The sequence below is a fragment of the Poecile atricapillus genome, chromosome Z, assembly GCF_030490865.1.
Source record: "Poecile atricapillus isolate bPoeAtr1 chromosome Z, bPoeAtr1.hap1, whole genome shotgun sequence".
Classification (NCBI taxonomy): Eukaryota; Metazoa; Chordata; class Aves; order Passeriformes; family Paridae; genus Poecile; species Poecile atricapillus.
In genome coordinates, this window is record NC_081289.1 from 72740247 (window position 1) to 72761733 (window position 21487).

The 21487-nt window shown below is 48.9% G+C and overlaps 1 protein-coding gene across 1 annotated transcript; it reads right to left on the reverse strand.

Annotated features, from left to right (window-relative positions):
- Positions 1-102: 102 nt before the first annotated feature.
- LOC131572607 (serine/threonine-protein kinase PAK 3-like) lies at positions 103-13633 on the reverse strand. The gene is made up of 12 exons (XM_058825853.1): positions 13558-13633; positions 12858-12917; positions 12607-12659; positions 11276-11388; positions 10202-10319; positions 9256-9355; positions 8318-8514; positions 6479-6542; positions 5072-5195; positions 1509-1546; positions 936-1021; positions 103-147 (listed from the first exon to the last, which is right to left on the reverse strand). Exons 1-12 carry the CDS (start codon positions 13631-13633, stop codon positions 103-105), a joined length of 1074 nt encoding a protein of 357 aa, XP_058681836.1.
- Between the last annotated feature and the right edge of the window lie 7854 nt (positions 13634-21487).

Consider the following 21487-nt stretch of genomic DNA (forward strand, 5'->3'; position numbering starts at 1 on the left):
CTTTCTGATCAGAGAGGCCCAGGACTGGACACAGCACTCCAGCTGCAGCCACGGCCCTGCCCAGCACAGGGGGACGCTCACTGCCCTGCTCCTGCCGCCCCACTATTGCTGGCACATGGCCAGCATGCCCCAGGCCTTCTTGGCCACCTGGGCCCAAGCTGGCTCACGTTCAGCTGCTCTTGAGCGGCACCCCTGGGTGCTTTGGGCCCAGGCAGCCGCCCAGGCACCACGTTCCGCATTTGACTTCAATGACCGCATCCGGAATTTGGAGATACCTTTCCTGTTCTTAGCAACACAAGACAGCACAAAAAGAGACTTGCAGAGTCACCCCACATTGGAGGCTTCAAAGCAGCTTTCAAAGCTGCACTCCTCACCACAAAATGTATCCAACAGAAGCTTGCCGCTTCTGCCTTTAGCCTCAGAGCCACGCAGTTTGTTTCTTTGGCCACATCAAACAAGAGTCACCTCCCCCAGCTTCATGGACAAGACAATCAGCGCCCAGCAGCAGCTTAACAAAAGCCAAAAGACAGATGGGCCAACAGACTCTGTAAGAATGAAGAATTACTCCAGACAACCGCAGAACACTTCCACTGGCAGTACACAGGGTTCCAAAAAGGGAAAGCAAACAAACCAGACCCTTTGAGGCCCAGAACTCCCACCTGTGCCCTTGGCCATGGCATTGGAGAAGCCAAGAGACAGAGCTGCACTGAGCCAAGCAGCCGCATGCTCACCCGCAGATGAGCACCAGCGCTTTGGTGCCTCAGCACGACAGCTCAAAGCCCAATCCCCACCTGTCTTGTGCTGCAGGGAATCGCTAGGTGCTGCCAGGACTCCAGCCCTCAGCACCCTCAGCCTCCAACAGCAAGCGCTGGCTGGCCAGAAACTTGCAGCTCTGTCCCGCACTAAAGACAGCTCCACCCAGAACTGGCACTTACTGTCTGGAATGGCTCCGGCTCTTCTGTGAGCAACGCTGGACGCTCCTGCTCCTCTTGCTCAGATTCCCCCTCTTTGGCTCCTTCTCCTGGAGCAGAGGGAGCCAGGGGGGAGACTCCTGTTGCTCTTGCTGTGCGCTGTGGAGAGAGGCAAGCACGAGGGACAGGCCATTACCTATCACTTCCAACTTTCTTGCTTTTCACATCTACAGCCAACCTGCTCTACTCAGCAGAAATCATCAGCTTGGACAGCAAAGGGATTCTAAGTCACTCCCATTAATTGAAAAGGGCTAATTCAAGCCTACTGCATATGGCTCTTAATGCCACCTTCATCCCTGGCTACTAGCAGGAAGCTAGGTTCCCTGGGTAAAACTGGGTTTTTATTTCTTTAAAGCTTTGAAATGGATAATTAGAAAATAAATAGCCACACCTTTCCTATTGCTGCTGCACACATGTTAAATATTTACTTTCAGCCTTGTCTACTGGCTATCTATACTCTTGTGTTACAGGCTAAGGTTACCCCTTGCTCTACCATTCCTAAACACCTGCAATACCAAAGATTGCTTTCTTACTCACCTTTGAATGGCCACATCTGCATACGCGCCTCAGGTGACCTGCAGTGAGCAAGCGAAAATTAACCCAATGGGGTGAGAAAACTGCCTGGGCTGCTGAATCCCACAGATTAAGTTAATTCAAACAGAGGGTCTTTTTCTTCGACAGCCTTCCACAGGAGACACAATTCTTTCACACATCCAGCGAGGAACTGGGCAATATTCTTGCTTGTGCCTACATTTTGGCCTCTTTTGCTAGTATATGATTACAAACTTGATCAAGATAATGCCATTTCTTCTTTAACACTCAATGCTTTTGTTCTACCCAGGACATAAAGCAGCTTTTTCATTTCTCTCCTTCAAGTACTCCTTTTTTTCTTTTTTTTTTTTTTAATTTTATTTGTTGCATGCAGTAGTTCTCATTAACTTGCTGAAAAGAATTCCTCAGAAAATCTTCCCCCAAATCTGGGCTGTGGCAGATCTATTGTGAAACAGAGCAGCACCAGCTCCAGGCTTCAGGAGCAGACACTGCTTCGGAGTTTGCCCTTCATTGCAAAGGGAATTACTATTTTAGCCCTCAGAAAAGGGTGAACTTAGATAGTCATATCCTTTCATGATTTTTTTTTTTTTTTAAGAAGCTTTCTTTGAATTCTGGGAACAACTGCAGAGATTTTAGAAGGCCTTTCAAGAAGGTCTCTCAGTCTACATTTTCAAAGTTGTCCTCCTTCATCCAGCAAACTGAGGAAATGACAGACTCTGCTGCCACAGACTCCCCTTCTCTCCTTTTCCTCACTTGTGGAGGGAATGGAACCCCTGCAGGTTGCCCTGCAAATGCTGCCTGCAGACCCCTGGCTACAGACACCCTGTTTTTTGCTGAATGTGTTGACAAGAGCTCTACCATACCAGTAGCATCCTAATAGTCTTTCTGTTTCAAAATCAACCCAGGCGCTAAGAAAAAGCAGGAAAACATACAAAAGCTGGGTTAGGTTACACCCAGGGAAAACCTCTACTTACATGCCAAGTTTGTCAGATAATAGCCAGAATAAATGATGCCATAAACAGTGCCTACTGCAGCAGCAAATTGCTCCATAATTGGAGCACTGCTGTGGCAGTTTGTAGACTGTGCTCCAACACAAGAAAGAATAAGGCTCCTTTGCACTGCCCACTGACAAACGCTTCAAGCAGGAGAACGCTCCTGCACTGAGCAAGCCCAAGAGCTGCTCTGACCCTGAGGCCTTCCATGCACCAAGGCAACCTTCTGATGTCACCCCGACAATGGTGGCAACCATGCCCTGACATCACAAAGCAAGTGTTCTGCGTTGGAATTTATGCAAATTTATGCAAAGCAACCCAACCTTCCCTACAGCAAGCACAAAATAGCCTGGGAAGTTCTCCTCTGTCACAAAGCTGCACAAACTCCCCTGGTGAAACAAACCCTGTTGTTCAAGGGATCCAAGAGTAAAAGCAAGAGTGGCCCAAGCACCTACAGCCTGTTCCCCAATTGAGCACCCAGATGAGACCAAAGACAAGGAAACCAGTCCAAGAAAATTGCCCAAAACATTGCACAGAACCATGAAAGAAAGCACTGTTGCCATAACAGCTGAAATAATTCCTAACAAATCTCTCCACATATTTGCACATTTATTGGACATGCCCAGGGTTCCTTTGTATGTCGGTCTCTACCTCGGCCTTTATTCCCCTTTGGAAGCAGCCAAACTGGCAGGATTTGCTCACCAGCAGCAGCTGCTGCTCTAAGCTGGGAATAATGACTGGTGGTGCTGATTTCCAGAGGATTCTGTCCCCCTGGTGAAGCCAAGGCAGGAGCAGGATGAAAGGTGCTGGCACTGCTGCTGCTGCTGCTGCCCTGTGCCATAGTCCTGGCTGGGCAGGGCACAGTGCCCTCTGTGCTGTGGGCTCTTTCTCCTGACAGAACTGGACACACCTGGGAACAAGTCATGATGGGAAAATCATGGTGTTGGGAAATCCAAGGCGTTTGTGGGGACTGCATTGCTCCTCACACACTCAGGCCACCTGCAGCACAGAGCTTTGGCCCCCAAAAAGGTAAACCAGAGGGAAACTGCAGCAGCGCAACAGGAGCTGCTAAAGCCTTCCCGAGAGCTCTGTGTCTCCAATGGAAAGGGATAGCTCTGAGCACCAAGCACTCATGCACCACTGCGTTGTCTGAGGGTTGACAAATAAGTACGAGAGGTGTTCTTTCTATGGCGTTCCTGTGGAGTCTATTGCTCTCACACAGAAGGGAACCAGGGACAAAGAACCCAGAACAGAGGAGGGACTACGGTTATCCACAGATAGGGAACATCAGAACTGAGGACCACTGGTTGAGGGCACAGGGGCAGTGCAAAAGTGGAGCCAACCAGGGTCTTGGTGGTGGGGTGACAGGGAATGGCAACCAACAGGGAAAACAAAAGCAGGGAACATTCTAGAACTGGAGTAGAGACTAGGGATGATATAATTCTTGGCTGGGACAAGGAATGACATAACTAGGATGCTGTAAATGGGGTACATAAAACACCAAAGGAAACATAGGAGAACATTCTTTAAACAGAGGTCACATCCCAGGGCATCTTGCTAACAACTTCCCCCACCAGCTCCTGGGGTGCAACAGGAAACAGTTGGAAAATGTTTCATTTGGACTTTTCTTACCTGCTCAACAGAAATTGCCAAACTTAACATCACCAAGCAAGGCCCAATCCCCATGGCCAGCTCAGGGTTAGAAAGGAGGCATTACTTTATTTCTGCTCTGGGAGTGTGGGGAATCCCTTCCCTAACTTGTGCACACCCAGCAATCTCACCTACTAGTTTGTATCCATGGAACTAAGACATATTCAATACTTTGCTGAAACTCACAGGCTAAACACTGCCCCAAATTATTGGACATACTTAAATCACTTCTCAGAATTTATTGACATGAGAGCAGGGCTGTCCTGAGGCTCTCTGGTAGTCATTGTCATAGGTTCAAGAGGAAACCAACACACAAAAGAACCTGACCCAACTGGGGTTGCAAAGCAAATTTATTCTAGTAGTTGCAGTAGCAAATAATACATACCAACCCCTGAATTCTCAAAAACCCACTGAGTAGAAGAAGGAGAGGAAGCATAGTGCTTGGCAGGAGGGCAGGTAGGCAGTGCACTTTTAGGACATCCCATGCATCAAAATGGTGATTGTTTTGTATCTCACCCTTCTCACCCCTCCAGCCCAGAACCAGGCCTTATATCTCCTGCTCAGGAGTGGAATTTTCCCAGTGACAGCATCAGCTCCCACATGGCCAGCACATGAGATGAGACCACGATGGCTCAGAATACCGACTCCATGCCAACAACGTCTCCATTATGTACTGTTCCTCTTTCAAAAGTTAACTGCCCACCTATTAACCAATACATTGTTTCTATTGCAAGAGCCAAGTTCCCACCCATTAAACTGTATAGTTTTCTTTGAGTTTTCTGAAAGAGTCAGAAGGAGGGGAATCTTCCAAATGAGTTGATGTTTCAGAAAACTTTATTTATTTGCAATCCTACTCTATAATCCTACTTTACAAAACTACTAGGCAAACCTACACTACAGTCCTACTCTACACTAGTTATGAAGATAATGTCTATGTCTTCTGTCACATTTTTGTCATCATCTTCTTCTTCAATGAAGTGATGAGTGGTGACAGGGTGGATGCTGGCTTGGCTGATGTTACAAATGGATGCTGTCCACAGGAAAAAAAACAAAAAAAAAAAGCATTGAATCATGACTTCCCAAGCTCAAGAGCTTCACAGGCTCACTCAGGATTCCTCTGCTTCCTAGAAAGACCCAGAAAGGGGGCAGACAAGACCATCTGCACCTCCATCTTCATGTGCAGTACCACAGGCAAACCTGGCCCAGAGTGCCACTCATCCATTAATTCTGGTGTCTAAACTTGATGGGACTTTTTCCCCACCAGTGCTCTAGAAATGGTGCTTTCTGTCCCTGGGGTTTCTACCTTTCAGGAAACTCCAAAGCCTCACATAGGTCCCTCTCTTTGAAAAACAGGCACTGTGCTAATTTCCACAGGCAGACAGAGCAGTGTCTACCTTTCCATGCTCTGCTCCTCCAGTGCTGAATGGCACCTTCCTTCCCAGCAGGGACAGCCGAGTGGCACTGGGTCCTGCAGTTCCCTTTCTGCCACACAACCTGGCAGTAACCCTGGGGTTAGTTGCTGTCTGCTTGACTGTGCCAGGCTGAGGATGGGGCAGGGACAAGTCCCTCTCAGCTGTCCCTTTTTGCGTGGCAGAAAGCTGTAAGAGAGGGGCAGGGGGCACAAACCAGGGCCCCTCAGAGTCTCACAGTGAGCCCTCGACAGCCCCTCCTTCCCACAGCCAAATCTCTGACTGCTCGGCCGGGACTGGTTTCCTTGGCTTCCTCCACCACCATTTCACACCTCTGTACCCTGGATTGCTCTACTTCAATTCTCTTGCCATTAGATAAAACTGAACACCCCACCAAATTACAGAACAGGGCAACAGAAACAGTCCAGGAACAGAGCACCTCTCCTCTGAGAACAGGCTGAGAGACCTGGAGTTATTCAGCCTGAAGAAGAATAGACCCCAGGGAGACTTCATTGCCACTTTCCAAATCTTCAAACTGGCTTCAGAGGGAGTGTGGGACATCTTTTTGAACAGGTCCAGTTACAACAGGATGTGGGCTACTATTTTTAAGAAAAAGGGGAGTGAGTCAGTGTCCCTAAGGTCTAAGGAAGAACTTCACTCAGACCATGGTGCAACACTAGCACAGATTGCCCTAAGAGCTTGTAGGTGCCTCGTCCCTAGAACCATTCCAGGTTAGGTGGGAAGGGGCTCTGAGCATCCTGATCCCTTTAAAGATCTCTCTGCTCATTGCAGGGCACTTGGATCAGGTGACCTTTACAGGTCCCTACAGGTGAGGAGGAGAGGGGCTCTTCTGATGCCTTGGATTTCAGTGGAGGAGGAGCCCATCCCTGGGTCACTGTTTCACCTACAGCCCCTTGGCATTTTACCTGCAGGAGCTCCTTGGCAGACCAGCGCCGCGCCTCGTCTGTCTGCAGGCAGCAGCACAGGAAATCACACAGGCATGGTGAGAATCGGTTGGGCTGCCGGAGCTTTGGTCTCCCTCCTGTGGCTATCCGTTGATGCTGGAGAAAAAGGAAACACAAGGCTCCACCTGTTTCTTTCCCATCTCTAACTGCTCTCCCAGAGTCCATTGTTTAAGCTCCACTCTGCACTGGCAGTTTCTGCCATGGCAGAGAGGCAGAGATGACTGTCCTATACCAAGAAAAAACCTAATCCCGATGCAGCTTTTCCAACATCCAGCAGAACTTGCCTTGGCAGCTGATTTCATTGACTGACTTGGTTATGGGAACTGCATCACCAAAAGCATGTTTCCTTCTCTGAGGATTCACACCAGCTTGACATACTTTGTCATATGACTATTTTGGAGACTTAGCTATACTAACTCTACTGTTTCCAAGGATTATTACATGAATAATCTCTGCAGTGCTTGTTGGTCCCTTAAGCACAGCTGACAGAAAACAAAACTCATCAAGCTGTTTCCACTGTTGTTCTTGAAAACAATGGTAATTGGAAGAAAAGAAAGGAAATCCACCAGGCATTCCTCAGGCAAGGAAACAAGCATTTGGAATCTCTTATTCAACAGACACATTAAGATGCCTGTACAAATGTATTGGGATGAAAATGCCAGTTTGGGCATAAAGGAGCAAACAAGGGCTGCCTGCAGCTCTGTGTCTCATCAGTCTGCAGGTTTCAGCTTCTTTACGTGGCAAAAGGAAACCTTTTCATGGTCAACTCAGAAGAAGGAGAAGTGCCATCCCTATGGTAACCCTCTGCTCACTTGGATACTCAAGTCAATGCATTAAGGATGTGCCCATTCCACAAAGTGCCAGGCAAGAAATGGGAGGTGTTAGGAAGTTGCCCATGACACCAGGCTCTGCCATGGTCTCTGTAAAAGTACCCATCCCAATGCTAACAGCTCTGTGCTGGTGGCACTGAAGTAGGGGGTAACCAAAGAGACTTTGTTATCGTGTGTTCTTCAATCCAGAGGACAATTTCCAATCCTAAAACAGCCAACATATTCCCCGTGAGTAAAAGTAATTCTTGCAGCTTTCTTTCCTTTTCCCACATCACCAGAGGTCACAAAGGAGGTTTTAATCTGTCCCTGTGGAGCTGAGCTCAGCCACAGGACATGGTGGGGAGCTGGAGTCCTCACTGTCACTGTCACTGTGCAACCCAAGGATGGCCCTGCTCCTGTGCTAAAGGAACAGCACCAGTGTCAACTACACACCTTGGATCCCGGCCCCAGGCACCTGACTGCAAGTTCATCCACTTGTTAAACGACCAAGAAACAGACAAGGGTGATTTTTTTTTGTCTTTCTCTTTTTCTTTTTTCTTTTTCTTTTTCCTTTTGCTACTTCTATTTCTTTTCCTTCTCCTCTTTTCTTATGTTTTCTGTAAAACTGAAACTGGGAAGATTCAACCTCCATTTTGAAAGATATTTATCACACATCTTACTGTTCCACTGAAATATTCAGAGACAAAGCTCCAACAGTGTTCAAAAAGCAAAAGAGAAATGTCAGGAATGGCAGAAGGACCAAATGGCACGTTTCTGAACTGGGTACCTACCACTTCTCTTCTGATGCAACCAAACCTACAGCAGATGCTGATGTGCTGCAGGGGCATTTTTAGAAGGGGACCTTGGTGGAAGTGGTGCCAGCAGATGGCAATGGCATTTTGTCCAGTGGCACACAGAACATGGGACAGGTGAGAAAATCAGCAGGATCAGAGAGTATTTGCTCCTTACCAAGACAGGAATTTCATTCCAGGAAGGAACTTCTCGTTCCACCATTTCGATGCCCACAATTCCAAAAGACCATATGTCCATTTTGGGGCCATATGGTTGACCTGTCACGACTTCAGGCACCCTACACCCAGAAGTGCCGGCCACTGAGCACCGTCTTCTCTGCTCAGGGGTGAGCTGAGCAGAAAGGCCAAAGTCAGCTGTGGAGAAAACAACACACCATGAAAGGCAGCTCCAATTAAGAAACCAAGCAAAAGAATTTCCCACTCCCAGTCTCAGAATTGTTGTTCAATCTCCTGGAGAACTTTCCATTCTCGGTTTCCTTGGAGCCGTAGCCAAGAGAGTATGGTATTGGCCACCTCCCAGAAAACCCAGGGTTTTAAGCACTGCTCACAGCAATGGCCTTTATTCCCCTGAAGGTTCAGAATGTTGCTCCCTCCCTCTGGTAGGGACACACACACACACACAGGCCAATGCCACTCTTGACTGCTTGTGCTTCCTTGTCATACCTCTGTGCACATCGCAACTGTGCCTTCAGCTCACATCAGGGCCCCTGCCCCGGCAGCAGCACAATTTTTGGGGAGCTAGCAGTCACTGAAAGCAGCCCCACACTGTTACCGCTGAAGATGAACAGATCACACGGACACAGGTCGAGGTGTGGTGAAGAGAAGAGCGAGGTTTATTTTTCCCTCCAGGATTTATAGGCTCCTGACCACAGCCAGGGATTGGATGGTCAGGATAACACTTTCTCACAGCACTGGCCATGAGAGATGTCCATCACAAGACGTGTAACAGAAAGAATGTACACATATCTATGTTTACAGTTACTGTCCTGGGAAAGTCTTTAGAAAACCATGTCAGCAAGCTCAGAAGCTGAGTTTTCAGGGCGACACCACACCCCACATCCCTGGAAGGCTGAACCTGACCAAGAATACACTGACCCAGCTTGACAGAGCCGTCAGTTCTGAGAAGGATGTTGCAGCTCTTCACATCTCGATGGATGACATGGTTGGAATGAAGAAAATCCAGTCCTTGCAGGCACTGAGAGAGAAAACAGAAACAGGGGGGCAAAAAGGAGTGATGTGATTTAATCACACAAGAAAGGAAACAGCTGTAAAAATTCCCTTTCCCGGGGAATAGGGAGCAATGGCAGAACACAGTGCCACTGAGAGGAAGAGCCTGCTGCTGCAACAGTAGCAGAGCAGGAGCTTTGTCAGGAAAGGCATGCCAGCTTTTGAACCAGCAGCAGCAACTGCTGTTGTAGACTGTCCCCTGCAAACCAGGCAGAGTGACTGCAGCTGCAGTGGATGTCCTCTCCCCATCCAGAGGACAAAGGAAGGCTCTCCAAGACAGAAAAAGTCCCTCCCTTTGGTGTGAAGTGGATCACTTTTGGGTGTGAGGCTGCATGACAAAGGATTTATTGCTGGCCTCAGCAGAGACTTGGAAGCATCACATCAGTCACCTGCCAGAAGCAAACAGCATTTTTGACGCATTACTACCCTTTCCAGCTGAGGACTGTGAGAAATGAGCCTCTTTTTCTTCTCTGCTGTTCATTTCAAGTCCTGCCAACCAGCACCTTTGCTTTTACAGGCAAGGAATGCAGTGCAGGCAGGCTCAAGATAAACGTTTAGAGAGGCAAGGTGGAGAACAGCAAATCCAAATACAAGTGACAGAACTAGAATACAACAGCAGGAGATAAGAGTACAAGAAGTGAGTACAGTGAGTGCAGGGACACTGGCAGGCAGTTCACTTGAGATGCTCTTGATTGCTCATAGCATACCAGCAACACAGAAACAAAGCCTGGCACATGAAATCACTCCCATTCTGAGCCCCAGTTTCCCAGACAATCCTGCCCAAATTCTTGGAAGCATAGATGGGATCACTGACCTCCCGACTGATGGCTGCCATCTCGTCTTCAGACAGGTAGGTCTGGCTGATAACATCACTCAGAGTGCCTCCGTCCATGTACTCCATCACCAGCCACAATTGCTCATCCACAAGGTAGCTGAAAGAGGGAAACGAGTACATGGAGACACACATGCATGACTACTTTGTTTTCTTGGTTGATTCTTGTTTCTAGGTGTCTTTGTGATGAGGACAGAATAACAGGAATAGCCACCTCCTCTAGGCTGTGCAGTGTTTGCAATCTGTCTCAAGAAGAAAGACACAAACTGCAAAAAGGAGATGTCTTTAGGTGGCCAGCAAGTGAAAAATGCAGCTTAGTAACAGATAAGAAATCCTGTCACGCCATGTCGTTCTGGAAACAAGCACCTTGTCTTTCTGGCATGGACAGCTATGGGAAAAAGGGGACCCAATTCAAGGGAAATCCTTGTTTCTTTATCCGCACATAAGAAATCATTTGAAAAAAATCAAGCCCCAAAAGAACGTGGTGAGCATGTGAACTTACAGGCTATTGATTTAGTAAGATATGACTGATCCAGGTTTTTGAGCAATTCTCAAACTACATGTGCAGGAGAAGACTCATGCAGACAAGATGCACTCTCTGCTGATACTTTGGAGATGAGCAATGTCAGGAAAATCCATCCACAAACACCAGAGGTTTACGTCCAGAAATGAGACAGAGGAGTCCTTTTACTTCATTTGAATAAAGAGAGAGGCCATGGGGCATTCGCCTGGGGTCTCTCAAATTTTTGGAGGGCACAGCCTCCTTTTCATCCTCATTTGCCAGCCGCATGTCCCTTCTCTCTTTCCCCATTGGCTGAGGTACTTGAGCGATACAGACTTCCCAGAATGCCTAATACCTAAGATTCCCCTCTAATGTATAACTCCCCTCGTAATTCTTAACTCTTGTGGAATTTATAGTGTTTCCCCATGTCTCAGCAATAATAATTCACCAGTAATTAACAGCTCTATTTTCTGCCAGGGACCAAAGTGGGTTTTTGCCTTGCATGTCTGCAGTATGTAAGCAAACATTCATGGGCAAAAAGCACAACAACTCACCTGTCTAAACAGGTAACCACGTTGGGATTCCTATTCTTCTTCAGGACCATGAGTTCATTGATTCTTAGTCCCTTCTTCCTCAGTCCTTGGAGATTTATTTTCTTTATGGCCACCTAAAATGACATTGAAAATCAGTAACTTAAGAAGTTGGTGGCACAAGACCACAACGCACACGGCGTGAGTAATTTTGCAGTGACACAGCTGAGCTGTGCCAAAGTGCCTTTGGTTAGACATTGGAGTAATTAGGAACTGACATTCCAACAGCCCATTTTCTCTGCTCCCTTGGGTGTCAGTGACAGGACACATGGCCACTGACATTTTGCCTTGCCCACTTGGCTACAAAGATGTCCCAGCTATCACCCACAAAGCTCTGACCACACTCTTTTCTGCTCAGTCTGGGATTCAGAAGAAACACTCCATCCCTTAGTACTCAGTGGATACGTCGTGTGCTATGGGCAGCGCTTGGGGCTTTTAGGAGCACATTGCAGATCTCTCCCTGCATGTGGCTCCCAAGTGCAGCACTGCAGGTGGCTAAGCAGCTACCAGTAACATTCAGATGTATTTGCTGGCAGTCAGAAATGACTCTTCAGGACTCTGAATTGTAGCCTCAAAGAGCAGTGAGATGCCTTAAGGCACCACCTTTGTTTTAGCAATTGAGAGTGAGTGGGCTCCTTGCCTTCCTACTGGCAGCTGAGAAGGACAAAGACTGTCCCAAGTGCAATTTGCAGGCTGGCACCAGTCTGTGCTTCTTGTGCCTTTTCAGCACAGCTCTACCCAAAGTTCCAGGCACAGCTCCCATCAGTGGGGAAACGCCTTGAGAGCAGCAGAGTCTGTGAGGGTTGTTGACATTTACCTCTCCTCCTGTGGCAGTGTCAAGTGCTCTACAAACATTTCCAAAAGCCCTAGAAACAAAACAGCAGCAAAGAAAGGAGAAGCCACTTAGATCTTGGAGTGAAAGCCAGTCCAGACAGGAAATCTCTGCTGTAAATGCCTAAAAGCTGCAGGATGCAGGAGGGGTCTGCCAGAAGGCAGATGATGCATTTTCCCCTCAAGTCCACGGGCAATGGGCCTGTTCCTGAAGCATTGGGCTTTCCTGCCTCAGCTCAAAAAGACAGCTTATTCCTTCATCTCAGCTATCAGTTTCTAAACTGTGCAGTTCTAATCCTGAGCATGGAGTATTTCCTTTAGCAAACTCTTGGAAATAAATGCTCTCGAGAGCTGTTATCTGACAGCTCTCATTAGGGGTAGCTTCTTCTCCTTTTATTAGTGTGGATGTATGATTTGGAGATATGCAGAAATGCCAAGGAAATTAACACAGAGCTGTCCCACACTTGAGAGACAAGACTGTCTTCTTCCACGTCCTCCTCCTCGCTGCAGTCAAGACCTTGACAGCATGGAGATGTCTTTGACAATGCTTTCTGACCACACTTGCCAATTTGAGCCAGCAGTGAGCGATGGGACAATCTATCCTCAGTGTCTGAACATGTTTGCAGCTTGTCTGACTTCACACTTGATAGATATTCCACTAGAAAAACACCCGGCCCATGGTTTTGGAGAAGTAACTGGGGTTGGACTCACCCACTGCCAATATTTTCCAGTTCAGTATACTTCTTCATGGGATTTTCCATGTTCACCATTTTCCCTGAGGGAAACAAAATGGAAGATGCTCACTTTAAAGCAGAGATCCCAGCTTCCAGGAGATACAAAAGGCAGCCCCAGTGCCTGGGGCTCTGAACCCTTTGTGGCTGGGTAACAGCAACAGGAACCACACAGAGAGCTCTGCAGCACAGACAGATGGGCAGCACACAGACTCATTTTCCACAGCAGTTCCTGTGGGGATTCCAAAATGTCCCTGTGACATCAAACTGTGGAGGATCATTTGGTACACCTATGCTGGCACGTGCACACAATACACTGTCCCTTGGACAAGAAATACACAAGACATACTCAGTAGCTCCAGGGAGTCATCCTTGCTCTTGTGTTGCTGAGCAGCAGCTGTGTCAGTGCTGGACATGAGCAATCTGCCTGGGCTCTGCTTCTCAGGTTGGGGAACAAAGGCTTCTTTGCAGAATACTGATGCTGCAGGAGGTTCAGTGACAGAGCCTGTGTAGATCTTAGAGAAGAAATGAGTTTTTAAATAAATTGGGTAAGACTAGAGGTCCTTTTTTAATGCCTTTATTCTAAGAATCAGCTTAGGCAGCACCTCCACTGCTCCCAGATTCCACGCAGAGGAGTAGGAGGTTGACTTTGCAACACAGCAGAGTCGAACCTTCCATACTCACAGGATTCTACAGGAATGCTTGTCTTCTTTGGCTCGGAGTCTAGGATGTCATCCTGATCAAGTTCCCTCTTGGTCATGTCAGCACTTGGGAGGAAGTCAGGGGATTCCTCTGGGTCTTCCTCATTTGGTGGTGCTGTTTTTATTCTTTCTTTTTAGTGTGGCTCATTGGCTCCGGGTTCTTGTCTGTCTATGTGTGTCCCATGTGTCTCTGGTCTCAATTACTTATAGGCCCTTATGTCATCCTCCTCCTCAGGGCCAGGCGCACCATTTTTGGGAAGCAGCAGTGGAGATCTCCCAACGGGACAGGGACATGACAACAAAGGGTAAGTACAACTAATACATAATAAGAAACGAATTAACGACTTGAATTTGGGATAGACAACTGGTTTACAACAAAACACTAACCAAGGTTTAACATTTGCATCCGGGTTCTCAAAATTGTTTCTCACAAGTTTGTGTCAGAAAGCTGGCTGGCAGAGATTACCCTGAGATCCCATTTCAAGTGCAAGCCCTCAGCAAGATGCTATCAGCCATATACAGGGCTCTTAAAATGGATTTTTTGGATGTCCACTTTTCAAACTGCACAGGTCAAAACCAAAGGTTGGTTTTATTTAAGTTCATGGCCAGATTCATGTTAAATTTTCCTAGATTTTCTGAAGGATGACTGCAACAATGACCATTCAACTTCCTCCCAAGGATTCCTTTCCCCCTCCAAGGGCTACAGACGCACTTGCAGCTCCTTCTTCAAATGTTCTACGTCCTCCCACTGAGTCCACTTTTCCTGCACCTTTTTTGACACATGCTGAACCCTCAGCTTCTCTGATTTTGGCTGTTTCTGTGCCTCATATCCACCTTGGGACTCTTCATCTCCACTCATTTGCTGGAATCCTTTGCAGCCTGGCTGGTGAGATGTCAACACTTCCACCTCAAGTCAAACAGAAAAAACTGTCAGAGACTACAGCTTGGCCCTGTCAGCCAAGAGTCATTGACTGTGAGGAAAGGGACAGAGCAATCCGCCCTCTGGGTCACCATGTTCTCGTGTAAAAACACCTCAAGAAACAAGGACAGCAGGAACAGGCCAGCAGGAATCAATTTGGATAACTGCTGGCCAAAAGGCCAGAGGATTAGTCCCATTGTCCAGGGCAACATTTGAGATTCAGCACACCAGGAAATGCCCTTCAGTGTGGGTACAGAGGAGCCCGCTGGGCCTGAGATACTGGCCCTCCCCTGGAGAGGAGATACTTCTCTGTAAGAGCGACACAATGTTGCTCCCAGGGGTCTTTGAGTTAGTTCTGTTAAACTGTTGTGTTTCATTGGTGTTCCCCCTGCTGTCCCACCCCGATACAGGTATCTCGGGCTTCCCCCCGCCCCTCTCCTTCCCCATAAATATCCCGGGTTTTCCTCTGTTCAGGAGATTCGCTGTTACCGGCACCCTTTGCCGAAGCTTTGCCTGAATAAAGGCTTGTGCCTCGGTGGAACGCTGGACCAGCTATCTCGTCCCTGCTTCCTGTGTTGCCTGCCGCCGCCGCTGCCGAGCTGAGCTGAGCTGAAATCACTATACCATTACTGAGCTGAGCTGGAATCACTCGACTGCTCGAAGCTGCTCACATGCGCTTCGGGTCAGCCTTTCTCAAGGCTGCTTCTGGAGAAGTCGCGGTGTTCCGGGCTTTCCGCCGCCGCGGCAACTGGCGCCCGACCGTGAGGCTTTGAAGAAGCCCTGAAGAAGCGTCCGCCCGCACCTTCAGCTGTGAGGCGAGCCGCCGTTGGAGCCGCCGCCCCTCGAGGAAGCTTGCTTGCGTTCTAGCAAGGAGCAATCCAAGAGGCTGCGACCGGGACCCTCGCTGACCATCTGGGGCAAGGGAAAGCCCCTGAGGACCGGTCGCCAGGTGACCACCCACCCAGCAGCTTTGTTTTCGCCCGCCGGCATCTGCCGAAGAGAAATTGTAAGTGTATCCCTTGAAAGGTTTTTTTTCGGGCTTTTTTCTTTTTTTTTGCTGTTTTACTGCTGGGTGGGGAGTGAAAAAGGATGGGGAATGAGTCCTCTGTATTGAGGCTGACCCCACCTGAGAGGGACTTTTATATCCAAGTTGTAACTACCTTAAAAGCGGGAAATTTTAAGTTTTCTAAAGGGGATTTAAAAAGATTTATTCATTGGGTTTTTAAGCATTTTAAGATTAATTCGGACTCTGCTAAATCAGGAATTTTTTGGGATAATGTGGGGAGAAAGTTATATACAGTTCAAGCTAAAGGGGATTTTTCTGTTGCAAAGTTTTTTCCTGTGTTTCAAAATATTATTTTCTCATTGGAAAAAGAGGGAAAAAAAGAAGAGGGAGTTTTGGGTCCCCAGTTAAATCCCCCAACCCCGTCAGCCCCTCCAGGTGTCCCTGAACCCCTTTCCCTGCCTGAGAGCCAGTCGGCGGGTGGACATTGCCCCCGGGCACAGGGCTGCTGCCGTCTCCCTGACACCCCCCTACCGTCTCTCTACCCGTACCAGGGTGGCAACGGCCATGCCGCTCTGGGTCTTTCCCCTACCCTTTCTCCTATGCCCTCACACCCGGTTGTGTCCCCCCCAGTTCCTAGCGTTAGCACAGATGGTGCCGGCAGCGTGGCCAGCCCCGCCATTTTGTCCCACTCCCACCCCAGTTTTCCCGCCCTCGATGCCCAAAATGGCCGCTTTCCCGCCTTCACCCCTTCTCTTCCTGCCGCGTCCTGCTCCTCCTTCCCCCCCACTGCGTCGTTGGGTGTAACCGCGTCGGGCCCTCCCCCATCCATCGGGAAACTTCTCGTCGTGGGCCCCGCTCCTGTCCCTTTGTGCCGGGGCCCCGTCCCCAGCGGCGCGCCCGCTCCAGGGTCCCAGTGCCCCGGAGGTCAGGACGGCTCCGGCCGGAGCGGGGCCACCCCCGCTTCCCCACGCAGCCACAAAAGGGCCAGCTCTAGACACCCGAGCCGGCCCCGCGCTGCCACCAAGCACCCCCATCTCCACTAGGAGAGGAGAGCAGTGAATCTTCTTATTCAGATTCTGAGTATGAAGATCACTGGGCTGAGGTGCAGAGGGAAGCCACACGGGCGGGGAACTCAGCTCTGTCCCAGAAAATACTTGCCTTTCCTGTAATAATGAGGAGAGACAGGACAGGGGCACAGGTTGCTGCATGGGAATCCCTTCACTATAAGGAACTGCAGGAACTTTGCAAAGCTGCCAAGGAACATGGCAGGAGTTCACATTTTTTTAAACACTTGTTGGAAGCCTCCTTCTCTGCCCACGTCATGGTCCCTCATGACATCAAAAATATTATGAACTGCCTCCTCTCTCCAGCAGAATACATGTTGTGGGAGAGGCAGTGGAAAAAACATTTAAAGCAATTGGCAGATGTTTATGCAAGAGATGCTAACAGACCCAATTTTACTTTAGAGCAATTAGCAGGAGAAGGAGATTTCCAAAAGCCCTGAGATCAGGCCCGGGATCTGCCTGAAGCAGCTTTACAGGATATAGCTAATGCTGCCAAGATATCTCTTTTTACCACCCCTGATGATAAAGTGCCAACGCAGTGCTTCACCAATATTAAGCAGGGGGCAACTGAGTCTTTTATTAAGTATATTGATAAGTTAAAAATAGCCATTGAAAAGCAGATAGAGAGCCCTCAGGCACAAAAGGAATTATTAGTAAAAATAGCAATGGCCAATGCTAATCAGGAGTGCAAAGCAGTTTTGCGAGCCCTCCCTCTGGACCCCGAACCAACCATAGATCAGATGGTTGAAGCCTGCACCAAACACTCCTCTGCCTCAAGTGAGAATACAGTGGCACTTGCAGTGGCTAAAGGAGTGGCAGAGGCGATATCTGGAGCTTATGCTGCAGACCCCAATAGAAATTGTTGTTTTAATTGTGGTGAGCCTGGACATTTTTTCAAAGACTGTCCGGAGAGACATTCTATACAACCGCCAGCCCACCAACAGTTCCCCAGACAGAACTGGCATTCGGGAAACTTCAAGCAGAGCGCGGGACGGCCCCGCGCTTCGACATCAAATCAAATGCCGCACCGCTCCACCCCTCCTGCCAAACCCACCATCCTGCCTCCACGGGGGCCTCGATATTAAACCCAGCAGGTGGAGCGCTTCAGATGGGAACCCGGCGTCAACTGGTAACTAGACTCTCTTTACATATGAAAGGTGACTGTGTTTACAAAGTCCCCACAGGGAAACGTGGACCACCAGGCGGTCCCTCTAACATCTTAATACTTGGGGATCCAACTAACTGTCCAGGACAAATTCAGACTGTTCCTGAAGTCCAGACTATATACCCTGGAGATGAAATTTCCATCTCTTTGACCTGCATAGACCCTCCTTATTATTTAAAGGAACAGACTCCTGTGGCACAGGCCTTTTTACTTCCTAGTGACTGCCCAGATCATGTTCCCCTCAACCCCAGTGCTATGTGGACACAGGTTGTGGGTTCCTGCAAACCCATTGTGGACTGTAGCCTGTTTTGTTATGGGGAAAGGATTCAGCGCCCAGGAATGCTAGACACTGGAGCAGATGTTACCATCATCGCTCGCTCCGAGTGGCCAGACAATTGGGAATTACAACCTGTAGAAGGCATGATTTCAGGAATTGGAGGGATGACAGCTTCCATGAGGAGCAAACGGAATATTGTCATCGAAGGACCTGAGAGATAAATGGCAACCATCAGGCCATTTGTGGTGAGAGCACCAATCACCCTCTGGGGACGGGATCTCCTGTCCCAATGGGGAGCTTCTCTGAGGATTCCCAGCAGGGATTTTTAGTGGGGGTCACTGAGAAGCGCGCCACGCCTACCATCCCCCAACTCACCTGGAAACAGCACCATCCAGTGTGGGTTGATCAGTGGCCCCTGTCTGAGACCAAACTGCGCGCACTGGAAGCCCTTGTGGAAGAGCAGCTTGCCAAGGGCCACATCACTGAGACCAATAGCCCTTGGAACTCCCCTGTCTTTGTTCTGCGTAAACCAGGCAAAGACAGGTGGAGACTCCTTCATGACCTCAGGAAAATCAACGATGTCATTGAAGACATGGGCCCCCTCCAGCCTGGCATGCCCTCCCCTTCAATGCTCCCCCGAGATTGGAAGCTGGCTGTCATTGACATAAAAGACTGTTTTTTCAACATATCCCTCCATCCTCAGGACGCCCCCAGATTTGCATTCTCGGTTCCCTCTCCAAACAGACAAGCACCTTTAAAAAGATACCATTGGCTAGTCCTTCCTCAAGGGATGAAAAATTCTCCTACCATCTGCCAATGCTACGTGGCCCGCATCCTGTCACCTGTGAGGACCCTGTTCCCAGATGCCGTCATCCTCCACTACATGGATGACATCCTGGTTTGTGCTGCTGACGATGACTATCTGCACCGGACTTTACAAAAAACTATCCAGACAATCGAGGACGCTGGATTTGAGATCCGTGAGGACAAGATCCAGCACACCTGCCCGTGGACCTACCTAGGACTCCAGATCCGTGAGCAGACCATCGTGCCCCAGCAGCTGAGCATCAAAGACGACCCCAAGACCCTGCGGGACTTGCATCAGCTCTGCGGGTCCATCAACTGGATACGCCCTCTGCTTGGGGTAACAACAGAAGTCCTTGCACCCCTCTTCAACCTGCTCCATGGCAGTGAGGCCCTCGATTCACCACGCTCCCTCACGCCGGAGGCTCGAGAATCCATCACCAAGGTCCAGGAGGCCCTGTCTTCACGGCAAGCCCACCGCTATGAGCCCAGCCTGCCCTTCCAGCTGGTTGTCCTGGGTAAGGCCCCGCGCTTACACGCGCTCATCTTTCAATGGGACACTGCATTGAAGGATCCTCTCCTTATCATCGAGTGGATCTTTACACATAACCAGCCCACTAAGACTATCACCACTCCACAAGAAATCATGGCTGAACTCATTAAAAGAGCTAGAGTCCGTCTCCGCACTCTTGCAGCCTGTGAGTTCACCTGCATCTTCCTCCCATTGGCAACTGGAAGTTTGGAGCCTTTGCTCCAAACCAATGAGAGCCTTCAGTTCGCTCTCGATAGCTATTCAGGCCAAATTTCTATACACCCACCTGGCCACAAACTTTTCAAAACCACATTTAATTTGGTCCCCAAATCATTACAGAGCAAAACACCGCTCCAGGCCCTGACGGTTTTCACAGATGGATCAGGGAAATCCCACAAGTCAGTCATGACTTGGAAGGACCCCAGAACACAGAAATGGGAGTCTGATGTCCAAGTGGTCGAGGGATCACCACAAATTGCTGAATTAGCAGCCGTTGTCAGAGCTTTTGAGAAATTCCAAGAACCTTTCAATCTCGTGACTGATTCAGCTTATGTGGCTGGAATAGCTATGAGAGCAGAACATGCATTTCTGAAAGAAGTCTCTAACCCAAATTTATACAAATTGCTTTCTGAATTAGTATATCTTATCTCTCACAGAAAGCAACCTTACTATGTCATGCATGTGAGGGCGCACACCGACCTCCCAGGTGCCATTGCCGAAGGAAACAGGAGGGCAGATGCCTTAGCCATGCCTGCTGGAGCAGCCAATGTCCCTGACATTTTCGCACAAGCGAAATTGTCCCACCAGTTCTTCCACCAAAATGTGCCTGCACTGATGAGAATGTTCAGATTACCCAGAGACCAGGCTAGGGCAATAGTTGCCACCTGTCCTAATTGCCAATCATTCCAAATACCTGTCGTTAACTCCGGGGTTAACCCCCGAGGACTTAACAGCTGCCAGATATGGCAAACCGATGTCACTCACGTCCCATCCTTCGGGAGAGTCAAATACGTACATGTCTCCGTATACACCTTCTCTGGTGCAGTGTTTGCCTCAGCCCATGCAGGAGAAAATGCCAAGCACACCATCCGACATTTTCTCCTTGCTTTTGCTACCCTGGGAGTCCCAGAACAAATTAAAACAGACAATGGACCTGCTTACACCTCTCACAAATTAAGAGACTTTTTCAATGAGTGGGGGGTGAAACACACCACGGGCATTCCTCATTCCCCTACAGGGCAATCAATAGTAGAAAGAACCCACCAAAACCTAAAAAGAGTCCTTGATCACCAGCGGGGAAGAACAGAGATCATTCCTCCCATTGAGAGGCTCTGTAAGGCTCTATATGTCATGAACTTTCTAAATTGCTCGCCTACAGAGCCTGACCCCCCTGTAATACGGCACTTCTCTAACTCAACTCATGCCAAACTCACAGAGAAGCCGCCAGTGCTGATCAAAGATCCTGAATCACAACAGACATCAGGACCCTTCCCACTGATTACCTGGGGGAGAGGGTATGCGTGTGTGTCCACACCATCAGGACCTAAGTGGCTCCCAGGGAAAAATGTAAAACCTTACTTAGGCCCTACAAACCCTGCACCAGATTCAGAACTTTCAAAGTCTCCTGAGACCCACACAGGTCCAGAAAAACAGCAGCCCACTGCAGCCTGGAAACGGAGACGTCGTCAGAGTCCACAGAACCGACCTGCCACCAGACCAACAACCAGACAGAGGCCAAACCATCCTACCAGAGCTGCAATGAGACGACTGCCAACATCACGCCTGACACCGTGACAGTACACAAGTCTTCTTAACCCCCTCCCCCTTCCCCTTCTTGCCCTCGTTGCCTAGCCCAAATTGCCACCTTACACCCAAGTGCACCTCTGCTGCTGCTGGTGTCGAGTCTTGTGTCCCCAATACACAGAATAACCTTGCTTATAATTGTTTGTTTTTTTGTTTTTGTTTTTTTTTAAGAGGGGGGAGACGGGAGAGGAAAGGGAGAAAGAAAATAGCTCCCCCCCCTCCAAAAATTAGAGCTAATCTTCTATGTCCTGTTGTAGAAAATGTAGAGCAAAACCATCCTTGAGTTCCTGATTTCCCTGATTATCTGGATGCTCCTGAAAACATCAGCTGTGGATGCCTGGCT